Source organism: Terrapene carolina, unplaced genomic scaffold (genome assembly GCF_002925995.2).
Source record: "Terrapene carolina triunguis isolate 2854851 unplaced genomic scaffold, T_m_triunguis-2.0 Scaffold132, whole genome shotgun sequence".
NCBI lineage: Eukaryota > Metazoa > Chordata > Testudines > Emydidae > Terrapene > Terrapene triunguis.
The window spans coordinates 7309531-7311879 of record NW_020664483.1 but is presented as its reverse complement, the minus strand read 5'-3'; the positions used below and the strand labels follow the sequence as shown (position 1 = coordinate 7311879).

General features: G+C 52.5%; 1 protein-coding gene across 2 annotated transcripts in view; it reads left to right on the top strand.

The window, feature by feature from the left end:
- The first annotated feature begins 1950 nt into the window (after window positions 1-1950).
- TMX4 (thioredoxin related transmembrane protein 4) overlaps window positions 1951-2349 on the top strand; it is a 54325-nt gene continuing 53926 nt past the window's right edge. For both annotated transcript variants that reach the window (XM_024192883.2, XM_024192882.2), the window contains exon 1: window positions 1951-2142. In XM_024192883.2, coding sequence (XP_024048651.1) covers window positions 1961-2142 — 182 coding nt within the window. In that variant the 5' untranslated portion in view covers window positions 1951-1960. The remainder of the gene's footprint in view (window positions 2143-2349) is intronic.

Below are 2349 nucleotides of genomic sequence, written 5' to 3'. Positions count from 1 at the left end.
ACAAATTTTGTATCTGCACAGGGCTCTAGCTATATCAGTGCAACTATACCCACAAATCCTCCAAGTGTAGATGCAGCTTATACCAGCATTGCCAGCATGGCTTATACCAGTTCATTGAGCATAATAAGCTATCCCAGCCAAAAGACACTTTTTTTGCTGGTAGAACTGCGTTGACAGGAGGCCTTTTGCCAGCATAGCTATATCAATTAGGAGAGACAGGGGGAAATCACACCCACAGCCAACATAGCTACGTCAGCAAAATATTGAAATTTAGACCAGGCCTCAAGTACTGTGGTGATCTGAGCCATATAAGTACCTACAGAGAAATTGCAGCCACTGCTGAACTTGAATTAATATGCAAATTAGATACAATTAACTTAGGTTTGAACAGAGACTGGGAATGGTTGGGCCATTACACTAATTGAATCTATTTCCCCATGTTTAGTATCCTCACACCTTCTATGGGTCATCTCGATTATCACTTCAAAAGTTTTTTTCTCCTGCTGATGATAGCTCATCTCAATTGATTGGCCTCTTACAATTGGTATGGCTACTTCCACCTTTTCATGTTCTCTGTATGTATAAATATCTTCTTGCTGTATGTTCCAGTCTATGCATCCGATGAAGTGGGCTGTAGCCCACGAAAGCTTATGCTCAAATAAATTTGTTAGTCTCTAAGGTGCCACAAGTACTCCTGTTCTTTTTGCAGCCACTCACAACTTCATGAGGATAGCAGAGATAGAACTCTACCCTTCGTGCTCAAAACCTCAGGCCCTACTGCTTGACATAAAGGAATTATTTTGTAGGAAGGTGGTTTTCAACCTTTTTTTCATTTGCAGATCCCTAAAAAATCTCGAACGGTGGTGCTGACCCCTTTGGAAATCTTAGACGCTGTCTGCGGACCCCTGGGGCCGGGGACCACAGGTTAAAAAGCCACTGTTCTATGGTAACGACAACCTTTCTCAGGCTCCTTAGACATAGTCAGTGGAACCTCAGGGTCCACGGGGCACAGGTTAAAAAACACTGTTGTAGAAGTATAGGAATTCAGCAGTCCTCTTTCAGTGGAGGGCATTTTCACTATTCAGTGTGTTACCCTAGATAATTATAATTGACTTGAATCCACCCTGCCTGCTATTCGCTGCATCATATCCCATTTGGAAAGTGGACTCTAACATTATGGAACATTTTTTTTATGGAATGTGATAAAATTATATACCCTCTGTTACTAGATTTTACAGTCATATTTGTAGTAGCACCTATACTTGCAACTGGTATTTACTATACCGTAGGAAATGCTTTTGGGGTGTTCTTTTAGTCACAGTGTAGGGATTGCTTGGGAGTCACAGATTCAAATGCAGTCTCAGCCCACTTCTACTGGAAAGTCAGGCAGTCCATTTACAATGGAGAATGGGGACTAACAAGGCTGAAGGAACACACATATGCTAGAACACTGGTACAGAAGGGGGTGCACACACACCGGGCAACGGCTGTGGCGGCATGGGCCAGTGCACTAGCGCTAGGGTGACCAGACGTCAAATGTCAAAAATCGGAACGGGGGTCGGGGGTAATAGGAGCCTATATAAGAAAAAGACCCCAAAACCAGGATTGTCCCTATAAAATCGGGACATCTGGTCACCCTCACTAGTGCACACATGTGACCACATGCTCACAGCCCTGCCACACAGGTGCCCAGGGCACCTAAGCCCCCAGACACGTGTTCTGCAGCAGACTCACAGCAACTCCGGCCTTCCGGTTCTGCCTCGGCCACGTCCCCCATAGACCCCGCCCCCTCCATTCCCGCGGAGGGACGCCCCGCCCAGTCCTCCCAGGGCCCGCCCCCAGGCCCTGTCCCACTGTCTGAAAGCCCCGCCCCGTCTCCCCAGGCCCCGCCCCCGTGCCGTCCCGCTCAGCGAGGCCCCGCCCGTCTCTGTAGCGGCCGGGCTGGGCTGGGCCGGGGAACATGGCGGCGGGCGCGCGGCGAGCCGGGCTGGGCGCCGCGGTGACAGCGCTCCTGGCCGCCGGGCTGGTGCTAGCGCTGGGCCCCGCCGAGGTGGGCAGCCCCGGCGAGCAGCGGGGCCACGTGTGGGTCCTGAGCGCCGCCAACTGGAGCCTGGTGCTGCAGGGCCAGTGGATGGTGCAATTGTGAGTAACGGCCCCGCCGCCGGCACCTCACCCCCGGGAGGGTCCGTCCTTTATAGCGCCCCCCCCCCCCCCCCCCCCTCCCCCCCTATCCCCCCCCCCCCCCCCCCCCGGGACCGTCCGCTCCCTCCCCCTGACAGTCCGTCCTCTATAGCCCCCCCGGGACAGTCCGTTCTGTTAGCCCGACCCCCCCGGACAGTCCGTCCTCTA